Raw genomic sequence first — 24,866 nt, forward strand, 5'->3', positions numbered from 1 at the left:
CAGGCATCCTGACTCTGCAGAGGCTTGCTGATGCCTGTGGAAGCCTTTTGTTCCTAACAAAGGAACATCCTGACCTTTCTGTTTGGCACCTGGGAGCCTATATCTTTGATGTCAGCTCTTGGTTCTGGTTTCTGTCTTCCTGCTGTGAATGTAAACTTATTTTTCCATTGTGCTTCCACTCAGTGGACTTGGGGTATATATTCTGTGAACCTCAGTAAAGCTTTGGCATTCTCTTACACGAATGAGCCGAGTATGTGTTTTTTCTTAAACCTCCCAGGCCTACACCCACCCAGCTCTTGGTACTGTGGCGGCATGGATGCCATAATAACTCATTACATTTGCTGTGATATGAACCCATGAAACTTTTTTATTTAGAAACAAGTAGTATTCCCCACTCAGCGTTGTAGTAAGCAGGCTTGTTCCCTTCATATCTGAGTTGAGCAGAGTGCTTTAGGGCTAGACAGAAGAAATAAGGACTGCACAGTAAGTGTGCATGCATGTGTGCCTGTGTGCATGCGTGCATTTTCTTAGTGTAGTGGGTTGTTCTGGAGGTTGAACAATCAAGGACTGAGGAGCTCCTGTCCCTAGGAGAAGTAGAAAGGAGGGAAAGTGTTGCTTCAAGGAAGTGACTCCTCTGCTAAGATGGAAGGCCAGGTAGGACATGATGGGAAGGAACAGAGAGAAAGTTTTCTGAAACTTACTCTCTCAGTCATTAAGTATAGAAGAAAACAATGCTTGCCATGTAAACCTCCCAGAACACCTAGTCCAGTGACAATTGATGGTAAGTTGTCAGTTACGTGTAATGATATGATACTGCTTATGTATTTTTGGTATTTTTTTTTATGTATTTTTATATTGTGAGCTGGGTCTGAAAGTTAGCAAAAATGACCCTAAAGCATTTGAAGCCTTGATATTCGCATGCAGGATGCACATAAACTACTGGAAACAAGTGAGTCACACATACCATGTTATACCTAGAGCTTTCGATATATATTTTCCATAGCGTCCTTGAAGTATCCAGTCCCGGAATGGCACATACTGCCACACATATGCCTGAAGCAAGACAGGCTGATTAGCTATCCAGACTTCCTCCAGATCATTGGCCAGGGAGACAAGGATTAGCTGCACACAACGGCTTGTTTCCATCTTGAATAGCGGAATCTTAGGCAGTCTGGTCTAAAGGGTTTGAAAGGAAAAGGATGCTGAAGATTTATCAAGCTTTTTTTCCTTTCTACAGAAATGTTATGTTAAGAAGGAACCAGTGAAACACAGGCAGTGTGGAGCCTTGCACTCATTACAAGTTTCTACAGGTGCTGATGGGTGTCATAAATTTCCATGATGTCTCACCAAGGCTCATCAGAATCATATAGAGGCTAGTAGAGACTGTACTGGCTAACAGAAAGATCAAAGTTCCTCATGTTCTTTGCCACAGTGCCTAATAACTGTTAGCATTTGAAAAGCCATTTGAAAATCTCACAAAAATGAAAACCCACCCATCCGTGGTGATGAGGTAAAAGAAGATAAAAACAGACTTTATTACCAGCTAGAGAGTTAGTGCACAAGAATGGACAGGGTGGCCAACTTGGCACTGATACTGTAGTTATTTTAGTAGCCTTATAAAACCTGGATAATGAGCATTGCCAGCTAATGTTAACAAGGCTAACAAGAGTGGTTATGTGACTAATTCATAAGCACTTCTGACAGAAACACTCATCTGTGTGATTCAACACTGTGGGATTAATAGTAAACCATTCCAACTATTTTCCAGTTAAAAATGTTTACCTTAGGGAACTCTCCAGTTATAAAATTCTGGAAAATATTCGAATGCACATGTCCTGGGCAAATCGTAGACAACCTTATACCTGGATAGTCAAAAAGTTCAGTTCGAAGTGCATCAACAAACCCCTAAAAGGCAATAAAAGAAGAAAGAGAAAGTAGAGGTCTCATTTCATCCCAGTTCCTCCTGATTAGAGGAACTGTATTCTAAAATGTTTGAGTGAGGGACCACGCATGTGCACACAGGACATGGACCTTATGTACATGGACCATAACATAAACACAGAGGCAAACAAAGCAGGGATTCTCAGATCTAGCCAGACTCCAGGGGCTCAATGGACACTAGCAGTAGCTTCTGCCATTAATGCTTCCGTGCTAGGCAAGCACCAAGCAAGAACCTCTTATCTCTGAAGAGCCCTGTATACCCCTCCTTGTCTTGTCCTCACTTCCCCATTCTACAAAATGCATGTTTACAGAGGATCCCTGGTAGCAGTGGAGATGCATCTTCATTCCCTAGATAGATAAAAAGTGAAGGTTAAAAAAAATGAGGAAAGGCAAAAGGCAAAAGAAAAAACAAACAAACAAACAAACCAGGAACAGAAATTGATGGGAATTTTTCTAATGTTTTGTCTTAATTTGACTCCCAAAAGCCTAATTTATAGATGCTGAGGGTCCCTGCCCCTAGCTGGCTTTACTCGGAGGCAGATGGATCAGATTTAAGAGCTGCAGTAAAGAAACCATCCAGCAATATAGGTGGGAAGGAAAAGCAGCCCTATACCAGCACTGCCTAGAAGGTGACAGGGCTGCAAAGATAAACTTCAGGTTTAGAAGATTAATTAAGCCAGGAATATCAGAGGGGAGGGTGTGCTAGCTGTGTCGAGGTTTAGAAGTGCCCAACCATTGAGTTAGTCAAAGCATATTAAAATTAGCTGGCGCGCGCGTGCGCGTGTGTGTGTGTGTGTGTGTGTCTGTCTGTCTGTCTGTCTCTCTTTCATTAGTGAATCCAGAGCTTTTGGTTGTGTGCAGCACATGTGTGACCCACCAGGATCTGAAACGGATTAACAATTCACCACTTCACAGACTTTACAAAAAACTACCATAGATATTCATTTTTCAATTTATATTACCATTTTATACTGGTGAATTAGTTTATATGAAGTAACTTTAGGTTGATGACTAGTACATAGCTACTAATGAATACAATGGGATTGCCTTCTATTGGATCTGTAAAAGAAGCTAGACTGGGAATGAACCCACTACTATTATTTTGCTATATGGACATAGTATCAAGTTGCCCTCTGAATGTGTATCTCTAGAGCTGAAGAGAAAGTTCAGTGGGTAAGAGCCCTGGCCACTCTTCCAGAAGATCCTGATTGGATTCTCAGTATCCACATGGTGCCTCACAACCACCTATAATTTCAGTCCCAAAGGATCTAACATCCTCTTTTGTCCTATGTAAGGACCAAGCACACACCTGGTGTGTAGACATACAATCAAGTAAAACACACCCATAATATATGTACATATATGTGTATGTGTATAAATGTGCACACACACACACACACACACACACACACACACACACACACACACACACACACACACCCTGGTACAGTTCCCAGACCTCATTAGCTACAGCGTCTCACAAGCCCATCCAACTGGGTGCATCTTGCCAACCCATTAAATACAGTTATAAAACAGGGTCTTGGAAGACAGGTGAGACAGTACTTCTGGTTTTCACAAAGCACATTCTGAATGTCTTATAAGTCAAATCACAACAGATGAAGAATGTACTCAACTGCATCTGGCTGTCTGAGAAGGGACTGTCTCTATAGAAGGTTGATTGACAGGCCCTAACTAAATCAGATAAAAGTATCTGAGCTGCAGCCATTTGTCACTATGTACTTGTCTATTTTGTGAAGCAGAGGAGGGTCTTTTCTATCACACCTTAAATTTCTAGGAAACAATGGTTACCTGAACCACTACATCATCCAATTCTAATGGTAAAAATTTCTGTTAAAACTTCTTTCAAACTACATGTCCTGGACTACACATACAATCTCAGCACTTGGAAGGCTGAAGGCAAGAGAACCAGAAGTTCAATGCCATCCTTGAAAACACGAGAGTTGAGGCTAACATGAAGAGTCACCTTGGGCTGGAGAAGTGGCACAGCCATTAAGAGAACTGACTGCTCTTCCAGAGGTCCTGAGTTCAATTCCCAGCAACCACATCTTGGCTCACAACCATCTGTAATTGGATCTGATGCTCTCTTCTGGTGTGTCTGAAGACAGATGTAGTATACTCATATAAATAAAAATAAATACATATTACAAAAAATAAATAAAAACATTTTTAAAAGGACTCACCTTAATTAGCAAGTATTGCTTCTTATGTGATGTGTCTTTTAATCTCCAGCCTTATCATTGGTTTTTTCAAAACAGATTTTTCTTGTATAGCCCTGGCTATCCAGGAATCTACTCTGTAGACCATGCTAGCCTTGAACAAGATCTGCCTCCCAAGTGCTGGGATTAAAAATATGTGGCACCACTTTCCAGTGTTAGTGTCACTATTAAGCCAACCTAAGAATTCATGTTATTCTGATGTTTATTAGTCATAAGATAAAACTGAGCAGTCTTTTCTCCTAGCCTTTGCCTTAATTTTCTTTTTTTGATTAAGCCAGAATGAACAGAGTCCATGTTTCCTTAGGAGCCCAGAACCAATCATCAGGTACTCTAAAATGAGAGCAGAGAAGAAAGGGTAGACTCGAAATTCGTCTTGAAAATCTAGCAATGGGCTAGGGCAAAAGACAATATATGCTTGCTAGAGCAAAAATAATCTTTCTCCTCAGGACATCTCATGCAGTTGCACAATACAAAAAATCTATTGAGTAAGTAATAAGCATGCATCGGTCTAATATTTTTAGTCATTTAGTCCTGTACTTTCAAAGTTCTTCTCTTTCTGCAGCCCCACATTGTCCCTTAGTCCCATTCACCACACCCTATGATGGACAAATCCCCCATATACATTGCAGTCAATGCTAACAAAACTGAGTTGAAGCAGCCTTACCCGCAGAGCAAATTTGCTGGCAATGTACCCACTGCAAAGAGGGCAGGGTACAATTCCCCCAAGGCTATTCACAACCACAATCTTTCCTTGCTTTCTCTTCATCATATGAGGTAGAACACACTTGGTCAATGACACTGTCCCAAAGTAGTTCACCTCTATCAGCACCTTGAAGATATCCAGGTTGGTATTTTCAAAAAGGGAAGCATGGACTACTCCACCATTGTTGACCAGAATGTCAATCTAATTAAATAAAATCCGAGAGAAAAATATTTAGAGATGATTTATGAATGCAATTCTGAGTGATAAGTGGTTATGATGTAAATTGAATGAATAAGTACAGCAATGTTACATTTCTAAAGTCAACAATAATAGGATAAAATCAATTCCGGTGTAGGGATACATGAGTTGAATCCTAGCACTTGGGAGGAAGAGGCAAGCAGATCTCTGTGGGTTCAAGGCCAGACAGGTCTACACAATGTATTCCAAGATAGTCAGAGGTAGATAGTGAGGTCCTAACTTGAAACAAAACAAAACACAAGCAAACAAAAGAAGGAGACAAAAATCACTAGAACTCTCCTTATCAGTTTGAGTAATATTTAAAAAAAACACCGAAACACATAAATTTAAAAGCTGTGGTGAAATTTTGGCCCTTTTACCTACAATAGGAATTAGGAGTTTAAATAGTATAAAAAAAAACACAAAAAAATCTAATGGCCCAAAGACCAACACCCAGATATTAAGAGCCTGATGGAGGGGTTGGGGATTTAGCTCAGTGGTAGAGCGCTGCCTAGGGAAGCGCAAGGCCCTGGGTTGGTCCCCAGCTCCGGAAAAAAGAACCAAAAAAAAAAAAAAAAAAAAAAAGAGCCTGATGGACGTGATGGTCCCGAACCACTAATGCATCCCATGTGAATTGCTTTGAATGAGTCAACACAGATAAGAATCCCTTTGGTAATTTTAAACAAACTGGAGAAAGTGATATAATGCAAATTCTATCAACAAAAATGGTTACTTACTCTCCCAAACTCCTGGAGAACGGTTTTGGTAGCAATGTCATGGGAAGTGGTGTCAGCCAGGTCAAGGGGCAAAACCAGGATGTCTTTTTCTTTTAGGTTGCCATTCTCTGAGTTAAGACACATCAGCACATTAGTGAGAAAGCCATTCTACAAGACAATCAAACTATTTCCTGCCCTCATTAAGTCTATCCCTGTTCCTTTCGAAAAGCATGGAAAAATGTAGTGAGACTGGTAAAAAGAACTCTGGCAAAATCGAAATTATTCTACAGCAAAACAAAACAAAACAAAAAACCTAAAAATACTCCAAAAAAAGTAAAGAAAAACAAAAACAAAACAAAAGAGAAAAAAAAAAAAAAAACCCCACAGCTCATTTAGAAGCAGGGTTACGTTTGTTTTGAAATATGCTCACAAAGTATCGCTAATATACAACATTTATAATTTGGTCTGGTAACTGAACCCAGGATTTCATAGCAGCTAAGAACTGCTTTCTACAGTGCTAAATCCCCATCTCCACCCAGCCCTTAGCTGTTCTTTCACACAGTTCCAGAATCAGTGAGTTTCATTTAGATCAGGTAGAGTTCAGAGCCCCACTGCCAGACTATATGTAAAGCAGACACTAGAAGACAGATTTTATTATTATTTTGCAGAAATAGAGATTGGACCTTTGTTCTCACCTCTGCTAGGCATGAGCTCTACCCTGAGCTACCTCTGAGCCTTTAATGAAGTGATGTGTAAACCCTGGAGACTAGATTGCCTGAACAGACGCCAATCAGTGCTATTTCCTCCCCCCAAACCCCACCCCAGGCAGGAGATGCCTCCCACAAATATAGTCACTCCAAGGTGTGCTGATTCTCTGGAGAGTCTATGTGGCATGGGACCACCCCTGCTCACATACTGCAAAGCTGTAAGTGGCCAACAGGTGCTCCTGGTACAAAAATAAGAAAAGATCCTACAGAAAGAAAGCTGCTAGATTATTGCAACATGACTTGTCTGTGGTCAACAACAGACTCCTGGATAAGAAAGATAAGAAACCCAAACTTCAGGACTCTGTCCCTCCCCTGCACCTAGCAGACTAATCTTTAGATGCCAAGGAAAGAGATACCACCACTCCAACTCCCTTCCTTCCGCAGGTGCTTCTTTTTTTCCCACTATATCTTTAGCATTTTTGATACTTTCTTTTCTCAAAAATAAGCATTTACATCTTTCTTTGTGGCCACACTTCAGCCCGAGCACATACCTTTAATCCAAGCCCTTTCTGTTGACTGAAAACAGGATTAAATAAGGTCAACTGAAGGATGCTAGGGGCTTACCCGCAGCCCCACACCCACCAGCCTCAAGGCAAGGCTAGACCAGGTTCTAGCTTCCCATCTCCAATCTAGGCTAGGCCAAGAACCATTCTCCACTCACAGGAACATTCTTGAGTAGAAAAGTCTCAGAACTTACTGACTGACGCTTGCTAGCCAGTGAAATTTAAAGGTCAATGTGATTAGTTTGAACTGTAACTTGTGAAGTAACCTGTGCTCCTAAATAGTGTAAAAACTAATCGTAACAGTCATCCTGGATCACCTTCTAGTCACCTGCCTTGAAGAAGGTCTTCCTGAGGCCCTGGAAAATAAACCTCTGGCTTTTACATAGATCTGCATCTCAGTGTCCCACTCAGGGCCTTCTCAAAGTACCACTAACTGAGGATCGGGGATCTTACAAGGTCAGCTGTGGAGGAAAATCAGATGCTAGTTTTCTCTGTCTCTCTGAGCTAGCAGGTTGTCGCCCCAACATCTGGTTCCTGAGTCTTTAGTAAAATAAAACAATAGAGATTTTGATAAAAAAAAAAAAAACAATGTGGGGGATACAGTACCACCAAAACATAAAAAGAAAAAAAGAAAGAAAAAAAGAAAGAAAGAAAGAAGAAAGAAAGAAAGAAAGAAAGAAAGAAAGAAAGAAAGAAAGGAAGAAAGAAAGAAAGAAAGAAAGAAAGGAAGAAAGAAAGAAAGAAAGAAAGGAAGAAAGAAAGAAAGAGAGAGAAATCTGAAGAAAGCATTACCACAACATGCGAAACATGATCAAGAGATCAATACTAAGAATTTATAGGGGATGATTTGTGCTGTGGTGGCCCATGTCTTTAATCCCAGCACTTGGGAGGCAGAGGCAGGTGGATTTCTAAGTTCAAGGCCAGACCACTCTGTACATCGAGATCCAGGACAGTCAGGGCTACACAGAGAAACTCTGTCTTGAACCACTGAAGGGCAGGTGATTGGAGGGGGGGGGCTATACTATAAATCAGTAAGAAGCTGAGAAGGCCAGTGGTAGACGATGGGTAGAAGCTTCTTCCCCAAGACCAAGAATTCCAGACAGTAAATAAGGAAAGATGTGCAGTCCTTCAGACGATTCCTACCTAAAGACACTGAGATATAATCAATTCTTTCTACTTTTGATCACCAGAGGAACAACTGAATTGGATTATTCTGGGATTTTTAATATAAAATAAGAAACAGTTAAAAAAAAAAACCAGAAAGTACACCGACTGTGAGAGGAGCGTATTCTTTGCCTTTGTGGGCAAAGACAAGAAAGAATGTGACTAAAAACCTGGCAAGTCTTGTACCAGTGACCACACAGAGAAATGGGAAAAGGGGTCCTCACAGCCCAGCATTGCTGGCGGGCTTATTAAGCAGGCCTTACAGGTCTCTGCGGTGGAGGACCAATGGCCATTTCAAAAAGGCATAGAACTAAAACACAAGTGGCATCATGAAGAGAGCCTGTGACTGCTGAGATGGGGCAAAGACTCTTCTATCTTTTATATCCCTGGGTAAATGTAGTCAGCAAAGAAAAAGATAACAAAAGAATAACAGACAGAGATAACACATAAAGAAGCACACTCGTGTGTGTGTGTGTGTGTGTGCATGTACACAGAGAGACAGAGATTTAAGACTACATAAATGTTAAACAGCTCCTGAAGTGTCTATTAAGTGAAGGTGACAAGATTAGAACTGTGTGAATATAGAAAGTATTGCCTGCAGTTCATTTTTAAACTTTATTACTTTCCTTTCATTTTATCTATCCGAACACAATGCACAGATACACACACACACACACACACACACACACACACACACACACACACACACACACACCACACCCATAACTTTAATATATGACATAAGGCAAAATGAATTCATTCCTAACTACATTTCCTTAGTTGCGCCCATGAGGCCCTGTTCTGAAGGAAAGACCTGAGTCATTTGATCATTAAAGTCAACCAGCACCAGCTTACTCGCCCCTCAATATCAAAAGTTGGTATAAAAACAATAATGGAAGACTGGCTGGAAAGAACAAAAAGCCAAGTAACCAGAGCTGCTTAAGAGGTGACAGAAAAGGAGATCTGGGCAGTACGCACGCGCGAAGCTCAGGAGCCAGTGCGAACTGCGCAGGACGATCCCTCCTTCCCTCACTTGCAAAGCTGCGCTAAATCTGGGTTCTCACTGCTAGGAACCACAGCTGTTGCTAGGAATTGACTCACCCAGGCATCTTCTCTTCACCCGCGCCAGCTCCTGCCCCCTTCGGGCTGACAGCACCAGACAGACCCTGAGTTTAGATAACTGGAAAGCCAGCTCCTCACCAATGCCACTTGATGCTCCAGTAATCCACACCACCTTGTCAGCCAGTGCCTGTTCTGTGGAGGAAGGAGGAGAGTTGGCTGGGGTAGTGATGCTCAGATATCACGGAGAAGCGAAACAGCAGTTGGATGTGGTGGCACACACTTGGGATCCCAGCAGCCAGGAAGCAAAAGCAGGTGAATCTCTGTGAGTTCAAGGCCAGCCTGATCTACACAATGAATTCCAGAATAGCTAGAGCCATGTAGAGAAACTGATTCAAACAACAAAATAAGAGAAAAAGACTAAATAATCATTTAACCATGTTGTTAAATATGACAAACCTACCGTGTGAAATTTAATATTTCAAATCTCCTAGGACTTCTTAAAAAGGAAATTGGTTTCCACCCATCCAATATTTTGAATATTTCATAATTCTTGGTAAAATCTCCAACCTTGATTCTAATTTGAATGGTTTCATTCTAAGACTTTATTTATCTATGTGTTTGATAAAGAAAATCAAAGCTTCTAAATAGAAACTAATTGCCTGGATTCAATTTTCTTACCCTTGAAACGGGAGATTCAGTTTAAGTAACTGGGTCCCTTCCAGTTTTGTTTCCCGGTGCACTGGCTGCCAAGAGTGAACAAGTTATGCCCTAGAGACACTAAGATGGCACAATAAAAGGTAAGATTTTGGTCTGTAGGGGTGAGTTTCACAGGGAGGCAGGGAGACAAAAATATGTTATCAGTTTTAGCATGCCCTGCCACTACCCCAGACAATTTCACCCACTCAGCATGAATAATGTTGTCTTCTGAGCTATCACTTCTAAGCAAAAGTCACCACAAACTTTGGGTACTTGTCTTAAGCGACCAGGATAATTTGACTGAGATCTTTAGGATCCAAAGTCTACTGTGAGCCTGCCATGCACTTACTGACTGTGACTCCCCTGTTTTTAAAGGAGCGCTTGAAACAGCCAGAATTGGGGTCAATCTGAGACCAGTGAGAAAATTCCACCACAAAACTCTGCACACAGAAAGACCCCTCCCTTCTAGTAGGAGTAGAAATAGTTTAGTTCCTAGAAGAGCTACAAGCCAAACTCTTGAACACAGCCACCTGTAACTCCCCATCTGACCCCCTCGGAAAGTCCTGGAATGGTTAGTGGACCACAAGGTCACTTCACCCCACCTATAGTACCCTGCCTAGTCACCATTGCTTGAATTCTGCCCCAACTGTCTGCAAGGTATATAACTGCCTGTTAGAGTCTGCTCAAGGTTGTCTCTGCTTGAAGTGGATGACCCGGACATGTCAGAAGGATCAAACTTCTCTTGCCTTTGCATCGATTACAACCTCCATAGGTCTTGTTTAAGAGTCCTGGAAGAAATTCAATTCAGACCTCACACACTGACAATTTTGCTTCTAAATTTTGGCTAAATTAAAGAACAGAGGGTGTGAAATGCTAGTTCTTCGAAGGAGAAGCAAGACTAAGACCAAAAGGCACTAGGCAGACTACCCACTAGAGCACAAAAATCACGTTACCTCAGAAAGAACACCTGGGGCTTTTGTGATGTTGAGCTTCTAGGCCAATGAGTAGTCAAAAGGTGGATTGTCTAAGATTCTACTTCAAAACCTCTCAGAGTGAAATCAGCCAGATAAACACTTTTGGTGTGAAGAGGCACCTTAGCATGGCACAGAGCTCACTGTTCCCCACAGGATTTTTGTCTTAGTTCTCTGGGGTTCCAGTGAGGCAAGGTCTTAAAGATGCTCTCTTAGGTGTGCTTTGACAACCAACTGCTAGAGAGGTTTCCCAGCCTAGATATAAAACTTCCCATTTTTATATGTGGACAGGCTGTAAGACTGCCTGTTCCCTTTACCCAGTCTCTTCCTCCCTAACCCTTAACCGTAGGAAAGGCTCAGGCTGGATCACTGAGGCTGCAACAACCACTGGCAGTCAAGGAGGACCCGACCAGCAGAGATCAGGACTCCCACTTGCAGCTGGATGTCACAGAAGGTTCTCACCAGGACACCGGCCCATCCAAGCAGCCCGCAGCAGTGTCAGGTCACTATCCAGCCACCGGAAGCTCAGCAGGCCCAAGACTAGCAGCAGCAGGGCACACAACGCCAGCATCCAGAACTCAAAGCCCATCACAGCTAGGAAAAGACAACTACAGCTCTGGAGTCTGCTGGTGACAGGGCTAAAATATGCAGCCCTGGGCTCTGGCTCCACCCAGGTGCAGGCAAGGGAGTGCCAGGTGCTCTCTGTCAAGTGCTGCCCCTCCTAGTACTTTGGAATAAGTATGCTGGTTCCAAGAGAGCATAGACACTGACTGTACTTCAAAAATAAAAAAATGTAGCAATAGGAATAAAAAAATAAACAAGGCTGAAGAGATGGCTCAGTGGTTAAGAGCAATAACTGCTCTTCCAGAGGTCCTTAGTTCAAATCCCAGCATCCACATGATAGCTCACAACGATCTGTAATGCAATCTGATGTCTTCTTCTGATGTGTCTGAAGACAGTTACAGTGTACTTATATAGAATGAATAAATAAATAAACAACCAAATAAGTATATTTAAAATTATTTTGTGCTCTCTTGGTCTTGCCTTCCTGTCCCTGCTCTGTCCTCTCCCCTCTCTCTCCAAGTTTTCTACTACTCGTCTCTTCTCTTCTATTTCCCCTTCCCTCCCCTCCCCCTCCCTCTACTACCTCTTGACTCCCATCCCCATGCCTGAATAAACTCTGTGATAGAGAGAGAGAGAGAGAGAGAGAGAGAGAGAGAGAGAGAGAGAGAGAGAGAGAGAGTGTGTGTGTGTGTGTTTTTCAGGGGAATTCTTTTCAAGGGTTTAGTTATACTTGGTCTAAGACAAACAGCCACATTACCAAGGCCCAAAATCCACCTTCCCTCAACTTACTTGACTGTCTCTGCAGAAAATGGAATTCTGCCAGTGCGGGGTAGGTACTCCATTGCTCCCAGCAACCCCGCCCCACTGGAGACCTTTATCAACTAGATGAACCAAACAAAACATAGTTTATTCAGGTAAATGAATGCCTTGCTAGTAGATTTTGTTTTATTTTATTTTGTTTTGTTTTTCTTCAGGACCTTAAAAGTACAACCTGTCTTCTAGAATGATCTGCCCATTGCCCTAAAAAACTTACTGTAACTCTGGTTATTTAACACTTGTACAAAGGTCAGCTCAAACGAGATTACTCAACATTCCAGAAAGCAACATTAACTGGACTCGGTGGGTTTTAAAATCCAACAACCAAAACCCAGAATGTGGAAGGGAGACAGATAACCCTCATATCAGAGACTACAGTAGTTGAAGGAAGGAGTTGGTATATAACAATACAAGGCCTTTTTCATGCCTCTTTCAAAGTCAAGTGTAATTTCCCCACTGGAGACCAGGGTACAAAGGATAGTGGAGTATGGAATGGTCGTGTTCCTGGTTAACTGTGGTGCCAACATTCAGTTATTAATTACAAAGTAGCTCAAAGTAGTCAAGAAAAAAGCAACATCCCTGTTACAGAAAAAGTTACTACAGGACTCTTTCCTTCCTTGGTCAGAGTGCCAGTTTGCAGACCACAATCGTCAAACACAGATTTCTCTACATGCTGGAATGTCTCTACATGCTGGAATGTCTAAACCCACTTTTATGTCAAGGCTAGTTTTGCAAATTAAGCACTCAAAAAAGAACTTTTTCTCCCTTGGTTTAACACCAAATAATGAGGCACCAGAGATACAATGTTACCATACCATTGAGACATAAGGCTGAGTCTGACAGAGAAACCACTATTGAAAACTTGAATGAGTGACAGTGGCCTGTCTCTGTTGCCAAGGTGTCTACACATAGCACTTTATTATCTGTGCTGGTGTCAGAATGCCAAGGGCCATCAAGCCTTGTAGTATAGCTGTTGACATCATTTTAGCTCTTAAGGGAGATCTCTTGGACTATGAAATGATATCTATACCCAAGATGTACTGTGCATATAGAGCTGTATACCAAGAATATGGCAACCCCAAAAATAGAAACTTAAGAGGAGTCAAATGATGGAGTAGTTTAAAGGAAAATCATGCAAGGTTCCAACTCCAGGGTGTTTATTGTATCAACAATGCCTAAAGCCAACAACCTAGGACTTCTGATCAGTTGGAAGTGGGACTCTGTCCTAAGGAAGTGGTACTTCTTGTGTGTATTCGAAGAGATCTGTAGAGGAAATAATAATCCTCCCTTCACAATAAAAGCTCTGAAGACCTGAAGTATAATATTAGAGAAGGGGATGGTTTTGGGTTTTTTTGTTTTTGTTTTTCTTTGTTGTTTGTTTTCGGCTTTTCAAAGGCAGTTATAAATGGATTCTTGTCTATATTCAGGTGAAGGCAGGCACAAGATAAGAAAAGGCCTATGATTGGGCTGTGAAAAAGTAAGATGGGCACAGAGTTTTAGATAGAGGACAGAGAGAGGACAAACGGGAAGAAGAACCAATATGGATGAGGACAAGGATGACCCAGATCTGTGTGGCCTTAAAGGGCCACAGGTAGTTATGACAATTTCATAAGGGATGGATTTTATGGGACAATTTTTTTTATTTAGGTGAACAGTTTATATTAATATTAATTGATTCAGAGTTTATTATGTGGATGTTCTGTGGGGGTAAGGATTTACTGATATAAATCTGATTGATAAATTACAAGCTTATTAAGTTTTGATGTAAATGGGTTATTGGGAGTTGGGACAACAACCACAGGGGGTGGATGCTAAGAATGTGAGGAGATTCTGCAGCAAAAGAGTGACAAGAGAGAGGCTGCTGCTGGGCCCAGAGAGTAGCCAGCTGCATTGTGGGATGGAGATAGGGAGCTTAGTGAGTCAATTGAGATGGTTTGCTGATATAGATGAAAATGCCCCGCAGACGCACTGTAGCCTGCCAGAGCCAGCACTAGCTTGGGTTGTTGTATCTTTTTTAATATTTACCACGACAGCTACAGGCATCAATCTAGAATGTCAAGTGAGACTGCTTCTAGAGCAGAGAACAATCTCATAACAGAACGTGTGTGTGTTGGATCGTCAGGAAGCCACATTCTAACAAATCCCTCCAGTCTTATCTCTGTCCATTGTTTATCATTTTTTTCCCCTCAATAAAATCTGTGTGTGGGTCCAAATCAACATTTTATGACCTAATTTATTCTACCATTTATGGGAAGTATGAACTTTGAGGTCAGTTTTGCTGTTAATAAGTTTTTACTCTAAGCTTCTATTTTGGCTTGAAAGGTAGAAGTTTTGAGGTTGCCTCCCTAGACAAAGTTTACAGCAGAAGAATTACACCAGCCAGTTCAGCAACTCTCTCCCAGGAACCAACTGACCATAAAGTTAGATTAAGCTCTTAAAGAACAACCTTGAGAAACAGGAAGCTTCTCCCAGGAACTGGTGTACCATAAAGTTAAACAATCTTGAGAAACAGGGAATTTCTCCTTGTGATTTTTCACTGGTATTCTCGACATTTTCCAATGACACCATCCCTACACCCTTAGGTTGTAGTTTCTGTGGGTTTTTTTTCCTGTAAATACCCCTTCTGCCAGCCACTTTGATTCGAACTCCTCTGCCCCTGTGTGGGATATGAGTTTAGACCCCAGTGCACTGGTTCCTATCAATAATCCTCATGTTAATACAGCAAGGATCTTACGTGAGTTCTCGTGTGGGGGTCTCATCATCCTGAGACTTGAGGAGAGTCTCCCCACCTGGGGATCTTTCATTTGGGGGGGCCTGCCTGGGACCGTGACCACCTCTCGCCTCCCAAGAGAGCCACATGGAGATGACATAGCATCTGTGTCTTTGTTTCTTTATGTATCTGTGCCAGCTAAACTCTGGGTCTTTATTTGCTTGCGAGTTCCGGTTTTGCAGTAGCTTAGAGACAGAGGCTCACGTCTCAGCAGAGATGGCAGGTGTGAGTGGTAGACATGCCAGGGGAATCACCGACTGTGTTGCCATGGGAGATGTCCCAGGAGGTCTGGGGGAACCCCAGAGATGCCTGGGAGATTACCGTCTGGGTACCAGTGAGGACACAGTAGTTCTGTAGTTCTCCTGGGTTGGAGAAATCTACATGCACTCCTGGACATCTGTATTTCCAGAGTAGTCTTTGTCTTTGTTTTGTGTTACTTGTGACTTAGTTTGACTTTAGACCACTGGACTGAAGTTAGGGCTAGAGCACACAACTTGTCAGTTGAGATTAAGAAGGGAACTTGGATGTGAGGGCAATCTGTCTACAACATCTGTCACCCCATTGATCACCAGGGTTGATTTGGCTGATCTGGTTGGCTAGGTGGGTGTCCCCTTTCTCCCTCACAGCTCCAGCTGCATCCCTCCCAAAGCTGCATGCTCGATCGAAGAGGACGACCTTCCCCGAATGGAGGAGGGCCGGTCTTCGGTCAAAGGTATACGACTGGCTGTGCTTCCCTGCTAGAACCTCCAAACAAGAAGGGACCGTGGCAGACTTTTGCTCCCCGGAGTGGCCGACATTTGATGTTGGCTGGCCTCTAGAAGGCACATTTGACTTAACCATTGTTTTTGATATGCTCTCCTTTATCTGTCTTCGGTGTCCCCTTGGGAAGGAGTGAAGTTGAATCTGCTCCCCTTCATCTGTCTGTGGTAGGAAAGGAGGAGTGATGTGGAATCTGCTCCCCTTCATCTGTGTTTGGTGAGATCACAGAACCTGTCTGAATCAGTTCAGTTTTGTGGCAATCTTGTGGCAGCCGCTTGTTTTTTGCTTTTGTGCACACCTCTGTTTTTTTTATTTATTTTTTGATATATTTTTATTTTTATTTTTTTATTACTTTTTTTTATTAACTTAAGTATTTCTTATTTACATTTCGAGTGTTATTCCCTTTCCCGGTTTCCGGGCCAACATCCCCCTCCCCCCTCCCCCTCCCCTTCTCTATGGGTGTTCCCCTCCCCACCCTCCCCCCATTACCGCCCTCCCCCCAACAATCACGTTCACTGGGGGTTCAGTCTTAGCAGGACCAAGGGCTTCCCCTTCCACTGGTGCTCTTACTAGAATATTCATTGCTACCTATGAGGTCAGAGTCCAGGGTCAGTCCATGTATAGTCTTTGGGTAGTGGCTTAGTCCCTGGAAGCTCTGGTTACTTGCATTGTTGTTCATATGGTGTGTCGAGCCCCTTCAAGCTCTTCCAGTTCTTTCTCTGATTCCTTCAACGGGGGTCCTATTCTCAGTTCAGTGGTTTGCTGCTGGCATTCGCCTCTGTATTTGCTGTATTCTGGCTGTGTCCCTCAGGAGAGATCTACATCCAGCTCCTATCGGCCTGCACTTCTTTGCTTCATCCATCTTGTCTAATTGGATGGCTGTATATGTATGGGCCACATGTGGGGCAGGCTCTGAATGGGTGTTCCTTCACTCTCTGTTTTAATCTTTGCCTCTCTCTTCCCTGCCAAGGGTATTCTTGTTCCCCTTTTAAAGAAGGAGTGAAGCATTCACATTTTGATCATCCATCTTGAGTTTCATGTGTTCTATGCATCTAGGGTAGGTAATTCAAGCATTTGGGCTAATAGCCACTTATCAATGAGTGCATACTATGTGTGTTTTTTTGTGATTGGGATACCTCACTCAGGATGATATTTTCCAGTTCCAACCATTTGCTTACGAATTTCATAAAATCATTGTTTTTGATAGCTGAGTAATATTCCATTGTGTAGATGTACCACATTTTCTGTATCCATTCCTCTGTTGAAGGGCATCTGGGTTCTTTCCAGCTTCTGGCTATTATAAATAAGGCTGCTATGAACATAGTGGAGCACATGTCTTTTTTATATGTTGGGGCATCTTTTGGGTATATGCCCAAGAGAGGTATAGCTGGATCCCCAGGCAGTTCAATGTCCAATTTTCTGAGGAACCTCTAGACTGTTTTCCAGAATGGTTGTACCAGTCTGCAATCCCACCAACAATGGAGGAGTGTTCCTCTTTCTCCACAACCTCACCAGCATTTGTTGTCACCTGAGTTTTTGATCTTAGCCATTCTCACTGGTATGAGGTGAAATCTCAGGGTTGTTTTGATTTGCATTTCCCTTATGACTAAAGACGTTGAACATTTCTTTAGGTATTTCTCAGCCATTTGGCATTCCTCAGCTGTGAATTCTTTGTTTAGCTCTGAACCCCATTTTTAATAGGGTTATTTGTCTCCCTGCGGTCTAATTTCTTGAGTTCTTTGTATATTTTGGATATAAGCCCTCTATCTGTTGTAGGATTGGTAAAGATCTTTTCCCAATCTGTTGGTTGCCATTTTGTCCTAACCACAGTGTCCTTTGCCTTACAGAAGCTTTGCAGTTTTATGAGATCCCATTTGTCGATTCTGGATCTTAGAGCATAAGCCATTGTTGTTTTGTTCAGGAAACTTTTTCCAGTGCCCATGTGTTCGAGATGCTGCCCTAGTTTTTCTTCCATTAGTTTGAGTGTATCTGGTTTGATGTGGAGGTTCTTGATCCACTTGGACTTAAGCTTTGTACAGGCTAATAAGCATGGATCGATTTGCAATCTTCTACATGTTGACCTCCAGTTGAACCAGCACCATTTGCTGAAAAATTCTATTTTTTTCCATTGGATGGTTTTTTGCCCTTGTCAAAAAATCAAGTGCCTACAGGTGTGTGAGTTCATTTCTGGGTCTTCAATTCTGTTCCATTGGTCTATCTGTCTGTCTCTGTACCAAAACCAAGCAGTTTTTATCACTATTGCTCTGTAATACTGCTTGAGTTCAGGGATAGTGATTCCCCGTGAAGTCCTTTTATTGTTGAGAATAGTTTTAGCTATCCTGGGTTTTTTGTTATTCCAGATATATTTGCAAATTGTTCTGTCTAACTCTTCGAAGAATTGGATTGGTATTTTTATGGGGATTGCATTGAATCTGTAGATCGCTTTTGGTAAAATGGCCATTTTTACTATCAAGTTTGCTCGTGGAATGTTGCTTATGAGCTCTCCATGGGGGCAGCAACCAGGAGGACCTGCGCCGCCCTCTCCAGGAGCCCCCGTGCACCAGAGTCCCAGATGGCGTTTGGTGTTTTCCTCTGGAGTCAGAGATGTGGGCAGAGTGTAGTCTCTTCTGGTTTCCCGGGCGTGTCTGCCTCTCTGAAGGTTTAGCTCTCCCACCCACGGGATTTGGGTGCAGAGAACTGTTTATCTGGTCGGTCTCTTCGGGTTCCGGCAGTGTGTCAGACGCAGTGGACCTGCTGCCCCTGGGCTCTCATCTACGGAACCCAGAGGCCGTATACAGTTTCCTCTTGGGCCAGAGTTGTAGGCAGGGGTGGGCAGTGTTGGTGGTCTCTTCCACTCTGCAGTCTCAGGAGTGCCCACCTCTCGGGGTGGTGAGCTCTCTCTCCCATGGGGTTTGGGAGCAGTGAGCTGGAGGCAGGGAGCGCGAGATTGGGACTCCCTCTAAAAACCAGAAGTGTCCACACCTCTGTTTTTTATCTGTTAATCTTTTGATTGCTTTTCTGTGTGACTGAATGCTATTTGTCTTCTTTTGGACCTCCCCTATTTTCTGGACTCTCTTTCTTGTTTTCTCACCATTCCTACTTGAGATGCTTGTTAGTAGCTGTTGTTATCCTCTTCACCACTGAGAACATATAATCCAACTAGAGGCAAGAAGAATGTTCTGAACATGGAACTGCCTGTTGACTTCAACATGCCTGAAGGTAGGAATGCTACAAGTCTTTATGAGGCTCAATGGTTGGTCTCTGAGGGGCTAGAAAATGCCCCACCAATTTGGCTAAGGTAAAAAAGATATGACAAAAAAGTTGGAGAAACTTGAGGGGTTAAGCTATGTTGCTGAGAGAGTTAATAACTTAAGAAAAATAAGTTGAAGTGTGGTTCAGGGTCTGTGCAAAGTGGATAAAAAGTAGCTGTGGGGGAAGATGCAAGATATCATAACAGAGAGACTGAAAAAGACAAAAGAAGAGAAAGCCAGAGATAAAGAGAGATAAAAGGAAGGAGAGGACTTACTGGCCACAGGTGTTAGAGGACTAGGAAGACAGTACCACCTGGCAACAGAAGAGAATTCTTGGCTGTGGATCAGTGTGCCTATTATAAGAAAAAGGGCACTAGGTCAGGAACTGCCCCCAGGATAGAGGGGAAGCCTACCCAGTGTTTTGTGGATATAGGGGCCCAACACTCTGTGCTTCTACACCCCAATGGGCCAGTGTCCATCAAAAAACTTTGGATACAGGGGGTACCGGCAAAAACAATACTTATGAACTACCCGAAGAACAGTGGACCTTGGTGAGGACTGGGTAACCCACTAGTTTATTGTCATCCCTGACTGCCCCTATCCCTTGCTCATGAGAAATTTGCTTTCCAAAATGGCTTGTGTGGGCTGAAATGGCTGGGTGAGGCCATGTGTATGCATATCTGCAGACTGTGTATGTGGACCTTTAGACCTGTTTCAGTGTACCAGTACCTGATGCTGGGAGATGTGTAGCTTAGTGCCAGTCTGCCTGGAACACACCCGCTCCTGCCAGCTGGTCACTAACAATTATCACCCAATCCGGTACTTAAACTGTGGTAGAGTGGCTTATGTTTTCCCTTTGAATGGAATGTCCCAGAGGATGGGACCACTGGTCAGCTGACATGGACTAGATTCTCCACCTGTTGGGGGCAATCTGGTCACCATGCTGCCCAACCCTGAGCTGGAGCCACCACAGCAGAAGCCCATGGGTGGAGGAAAGACCTCTGTGACTGACTGATCAACCCCTGCTAAAAGCCGAGGCTACCTTGTCTACAGACAGGAATAGTTCTCTTCATGAAGGTCAAAGATGAGTGGGTACTGCCATGGTGGACAACACAAATGTCATCTGAAATGAACGAACCTCTACCCCCAAGCACATCAGTGCAGATGCCTTTGCCGTCTCTTGGATTCCCTGATGAAGCCAACAACTGTGAATATTATTCATTGCCCAGGACATCAGGAGGGAAGAGATTCAGTGGTATGGGGCAATAACAAATCAGGTGGCTTGAAAAATGGCTATGCAGGAGCCTATCCTGGTTGCAGGTCCACAAGAGACAGCCACTGGGAAGTGGGATCAGACTAAGGTATGGCCTCACTTAGAATTAACAACAGAAAAAGGCCCAAATTGCAAAAAAAAAAAAAAAAAAAAAAAGATAATGGCACACTTGAGGGGAAAGCTATACTCCCCAGAGACTCACTTTGCCACATACACAGATGGCCTCATTTAGGGGATAAGAAGCTTACCCAGGTAGTTAAGATATATGTAATAGACTCTCTAAGATTTTAGCCAGAGAGACAGTAGAAAAGTGTGAGGTATGTCAGTAAGTAAATGCTTAGCAAGCAAACAGGGCAAAAAGACCTAGGAAGTTTAGTGAGAAGTTGAAGTAAACTTCACTGAGATAAAACCAGGAAAATGTGGTTACAAATATCTCCTAGTGCTTGTAGATATCTTTTCAGGAATAGATAGAAGCTTTCCCCACCAGGCAAGAGACAGCCTCGGTAGTCATCAAGAAGATACTGGAAGACATCTTCCCTGGTTCGAAGTGTCCAAGGTAATCAGGTCAGACAACAGCCCTGCTTTCGTTGCCAAGGTAAGCCAAGGTGTGGCCAGATATTTATAGGTCGATTGGAAATTACATTGTATCTACAGACCTCTAAGTTCAGGACAGGTAGAGTGAATAAATAAAACTCTAAAAGAGACCCTGACCAAATTGACCATGAAGACTGGCACAGACGGCGTGGCACTCCTTCCCTCTTACTCTGGAATATCCCTTCCAGATTCAGCCCTACCCCTTTGAGATCTTATATGGGCCTCGACTGCTCTGACTCTATTAGATGATGTTATTGAAACAACATTTCATAGTAATAATGATTTATATGCCAAGCTAAAAGACCTACAGGTGATATAGAAAGAAGTTTGGTTACAGCTGGCAAGAACTTATGTCCTGGGGACCCCTGATACATCTCACCAGTTCTACGTTGGAGATTCCGTCCACGTACGACAACATTGGGCCCAGACACTCGAGCCTCGCTGGAAAGGACCGTACCTGGTGCTGCTAACCACCCTGAGAGCAGTCAAGTGTCAGCCCTCACCAGCCATGTACTAGCTGTTGGGACTGGGAGGGTGCTGGGACCTAGAGGGACACTCAGATTTTTAGAAGCTCCCTAGATTTGCACATCAGATAAGTGGATATATCAGAGATGTGACTGCGAGGTTGCTGTAATGCTCACTTGAGGAGTATGCTTTAGAAACATAAATTTCTTGTTTGCCCTGGGCTCCATTGAGATAGGTCCCCCAATCATAGGTCTGGAGGTAGTCTTGATTTCTATTGCAGATGATGTAACATCCCCTTACTATGAAGGCATTCCGTACATTAGTACTCCTAACACTTCTTGGGACTGTGCCTCAGGGATCACCAACCTGTATAAGTTTAGAAGTTCTAAAAAAAGGCAGTCATGACTTTTGTGTGTGAGGTTCAGATAGTATCCTGATTGGAATCTGATGCTAAAGTCTTAATAAAGACACAAAAGAAGTTGAGAATTACTCTGGCAATTATCTTAGGGCTGAGTTTGGTGCTGCAAGGCAGCTACAAGGACATCTGCTATTGACCTGCAGCACAAGGCTTATGGAGAATTCAGAACTGCCATTGACTTAGATATAGAAAAAGAGTAAAACAGACTTTTGCTGACCTCCAAGTGTCCCTAACCTCCTGTCAAGAGTAGTCCTTCAGAATAAGAAGATTAGACCTGATATTCCTTAAAGAAGGGGGTCTAAAAAGGAAGAATATTGTTTTATGTGGCCCATTTTAGGAATAATTAAAGACTCATAGATAGTAAAAAAAAAGGTTAGACAAAAGACAGAGAGACAGAGAAGCACAACAAGGATGGTTTTGAGAGATGATTCAACAGGTCTCCCACTTTGACAACTAATCTCTCATTAATAGGGCCTTTTGAGTTTACTTTAGCTTCTTACATTTGGGCCATGCATCCTTAATAAAATTAGTAGATTTTATTAGAGAGAAACAGTGGCGCTGTGCAGATTTTTGATGTTATTTTCAACAATATCATGCTTTAGGAGGACAAGAAAAAATAATATTATGAAGACACTGAAATTTAGTTCTATGATTAGAACTAGCCACTAGAAAGTGGGAATGAAAAGGTAAAAGTTTCAAAGTTTTATAGACACAAAGTTTAGAGCAGAAGAAACAGGTTGGGCCCAGATTGTATGTTTCAGAAGCCTCTCCTAAGGCTATGGAATGGGTAATTACATCAGCTGGTTTGGCAACTCTCCCAGGAACTAATGACCAAGAAGTTAGAATTAAAATCTTAGAGAACAATCTTGAAAACAGGAAGCTTCTCCCAGGAACCTAAGGGACCATAAAAGTTAAACAATCTTGAGAAGCAGGAAACTTCTCCCAGGAACTAGCGGACCATAAATTTAAACAATATTGAGAAACAGGAAGCTCCGCCTTGTGATTTTTCACTGGTATTCTCGACATTTTTCAATGATGTCCTTCCTACCCCCTTTGCCCCAGCAGCAGTTTTTTGGCAGCAATATTCTCTTTACTGGATACATTTACCCGCCTCCTCAACTAGGGTCCTTCCCACCTATCCCTTGCTGGTGGCACAAATCATACATCTTGGAAGAGATCAGTCCCATAAGCTCTTTGGAAGGGACCCCGATGCTTTAATCTTACCCTAGGCCTCTCCCCTGGGGTCTCTTGGCTCCAGTCAACATGTGAAAATGAATGGACAATTAGCTGCATTGCCTTTCAGGGTAAGATAGATAATCATTACCCCTCAGATAAGTTGATGCAGTTTTTTCCCCAAATTACAGTCCGAGTGTTCTTTCCAAAGGTAACACTTGGTCATCCTATGTCGGGAGTCCACCTTGTCTTTACAGACGGCTCCTCTAATGGACAAGCCGCATTTTCCATTGATGGTCAAATTCAACAGTTCTCTACCTTTAGATTCGCTCAGCTGGTAGGGCTTCAAGCTATCTCGCAGTATTTCGTGTGCTGCCCGTTGCACACTTTAACCTATGTACAGATAGCTCATATCTTGCCTTTTCTATCCCCCGGTTAGAAACAGTGCCCTATATTCAGCCTACCACCAATGCTGCCCCCTGTTTTCACCTTACAAAAATATATTCAGAGGTGTTCTTGCCCCTTCTTTGTAGGACATGGCTGGCACATGCAGGTGCCAGGCCTTGCCTGATGGTAATGATGTGGTTGATTGCCTCATCGATTGTGGCCTTGGCCAGGGGCCTTTCTATAACCCTTACACTTGCCCAATAAGCACATGACTTACATCACCTTAATGTACAAACCCTTAGGATTTAAATAAGATCACCCGTGAACAGGTTTTGCCAAATAGTCCATAATTGCAAAGGCTGTGTGACCCTACTGCCTGACCCCCATCTAGGGGTCAACCCCATGTGCTAGTTCCTGGAAGGCTCTAGCAAATGGATGTCACCATCTTCCCTCCTTTGGTAAATTAAAATATATTCATGTCACCATTGATACCCTTTGCGGCTTTATCTAGCCCTGCACCCAGGGAGGCCACAAACATGTTATAAGTCATGTTCATGCAAGCACCTCACAGTTTACCTCAACCCTAAGATTATTAAAACAGATAATGGACCTGCATATACTAGCTCTAAATTTAAAACTTTTGTTCCCAACTCAGAATTAACCATGTCCACGGGCATTCCTTATAATCCTCAGGGACAGGGTATGGTTGAAAAAACTCACCAAACCCTTAAAAATATGATCCATAAATTACAGTCAAATGGGGATATTATTCCCCTCCAGTAGTATCCACAAAAAATTTAATAAATCAGCCACTCTTTGTCCTTAACTACCTTGTCTTGGACAGGGATGGAGGAAACTGCAGTGAGCTGCCTGTAGCACCCCCCATACTTCTTATGATTATACCTGAGTCTATGGAAGGACGTTAACATCCCAATGGTATGGCCCTGATCCGGTCCTCATTTGGGGATGTGGATCAGTCTGCATTTATGATTCAAAGACCCGTTGGCTATCCGAGTGCCTTATTAAGGCCTTTAACCCACCCAGGGACAACCCTGAGGAAAAGTCTAACTATGCTTAATTACAGACCATGCTGACCATGTTCCCCTTCATATGGATCCTTGGAAGCATCATCACATCTGCCCTTTCTACATCACCTCATCAAATCTTCAACTATACCTGGGTGATTCTAAATGGCACTGGAGATGTGGTGTCTGCCAACTCCACCACCACTGCACGAGTTCCCTGGTCCAATCTTGAGTTCCTGCAGTTCTGGGAAAGAGGCACCTCCCCGCATACAAAGAGAGAGAGCCCATCACTGCTGTGACTCTTGCAGTACTCCTAGGCCTGTCAGCTGTTGGGATACGAACTGGGGTTGCCTCCCTGATCACCTCCCAACAGA

At 42.9% G+C, this 24,866-nt stretch overlaps 1 protein-coding gene across 1 annotated transcript; it reads right to left on the reverse strand.

Annotated features, from left to right (window-relative positions):
• Nucleotides 1-954: 954 nt before the first annotated feature.
• LOC116906126 (dehydrogenase/reductase SDR family member 7-like) lies at nt 955-11,586 on the reverse strand. The gene is made up of 6 exons (XM_032909122.1): nt 11,460-11,586; nt 9,370-9,522; nt 5,856-5,962; nt 4,843-5,082; nt 1,783-1,905; nt 955-1,176 (listed from the first exon to the last, which is right to left on the reverse strand). The coding sequence occupies exons 1-6, from the start codon at nt 11,584-11,586 to the stop codon at nt 955-957; spliced, it is 972 nt and encodes a 323-aa protein (XP_032765013.1).
• Between the last annotated feature and the right edge of the window lie 13,280 nt (nt 11,587-24,866).

This window comes from Rattus rattus, chromosome 7, assembly GCF_011064425.1.
Source record: "Rattus rattus isolate New Zealand chromosome 7, Rrattus_CSIRO_v1, whole genome shotgun sequence".
NCBI classification, from domain to species: Eukaryota; Metazoa; Chordata; class Mammalia; order Rodentia; family Muridae; genus Rattus; species Rattus rattus.

Excerpts from the sequence above, each read along its gene's own strand:
- LOC116906126 (XM_032909122.1), bottom strand. The coding sequence starts at position 11,586 with ATGGGCTTTGAGTTCTGGATGCTGGCGTTGTGTGCCCTGCTGCTGCTA. Across the intron at positions 9,523-11,459 it reads TTGGATGGGCCGGTGTCCTG|AACAGGCACTGGCTGACAAG; the intron begins GTGAGAACCTTC and ends CTTCCTCCACAG. Across the intron at positions 5,083-5,855 it reads TTCTCCAGGAGTTTGGGAGA|ATTGACATTCTGGTCAACAA; the intron begins GTAAGTAACCAT and ends TTATTTAATTAG.